This window comes from Tarenaya hassleriana, unplaced genomic scaffold (genome assembly GCF_000463585.1).
Source record: "Tarenaya hassleriana unplaced genomic scaffold, ASM46358v1 Cleome4768, whole genome shotgun sequence".
In the NCBI taxonomy this organism is placed as follows: domain Eukaryota; kingdom Viridiplantae; phylum Streptophyta; class Magnoliopsida; order Brassicales; family Cleomaceae; genus Tarenaya; species Tarenaya hassleriana.
In genome coordinates, this window is record NW_010967465.1 from 1 (window position 1) to 609 (window position 609).

General features: G+C 43.5%; 1 protein-coding gene across 1 annotated transcript; it reads right to left on the reverse strand.

The window, feature by feature from the left end:
* Positions 1-5: 5 nt before the first annotated feature.
* On the reverse strand, positions 6-603 carry LOC104825605 (ribosomal protein S14, mitochondrial). The gene has a single exon (XM_010557965.1). The coding sequence runs from the start codon at positions 366-368 to the stop codon at positions 6-8; it is 363 nt and encodes a 120-aa protein (XP_010556267.1). The 5' UTR covers positions 369-603.
* Positions 604-609: the final 6 nt, after the last annotated feature.

The window sequence follows — 609 nt, forward strand, 5'->3', positions numbered from 1 at the left end:
GGTTGCTACCAAGACGATTTCTTTATGCCCATCAAAGAACCTCGAGATGCTAATCCACGAAAAACGATACGAGAAATTCGAAAGAACCCAGATACGGAACGAGGGCGACCCGTGGAAATACATCGGTTTCTTACTCGTGCAAAGGAACTATTTCTTGGCAACTTGGACAACTTATAACGATGTTTGTCCCGCATATCACTAGGAAGATCGGGATCTTTACAAAAGGCTTTATAAAGCTTTCGTCTCAATTCAAATTTAGCCGCGAGCAATCTACGTTTGTGATCTCGTATATTTCGCTTCTCCGACATCTTACTGAGTTTCCCCCTCATCTTTTTGCAAAAAGCCGCTCCACGGTGGTAAAGTCTCATCTTGTGTGTTGGCCGAAGTGACAATAGTCACATTGAACCCTCGAATATGTTCGAGGATCTCGAAATGATCTTCCAGTTCCGGAGAGAATTCGCAAAACTCCGTTTCCATCGAGAATTGAATGGAGTTTTTCCGTATTTCGACCGGAAAATCTAACAGAGACATTACTGTCGAGATTCTGACCGAAAAATTAGACATTCCATGCCCTCGGAGAGTGCTTTGTCGTGCTAGGTCACTGACATA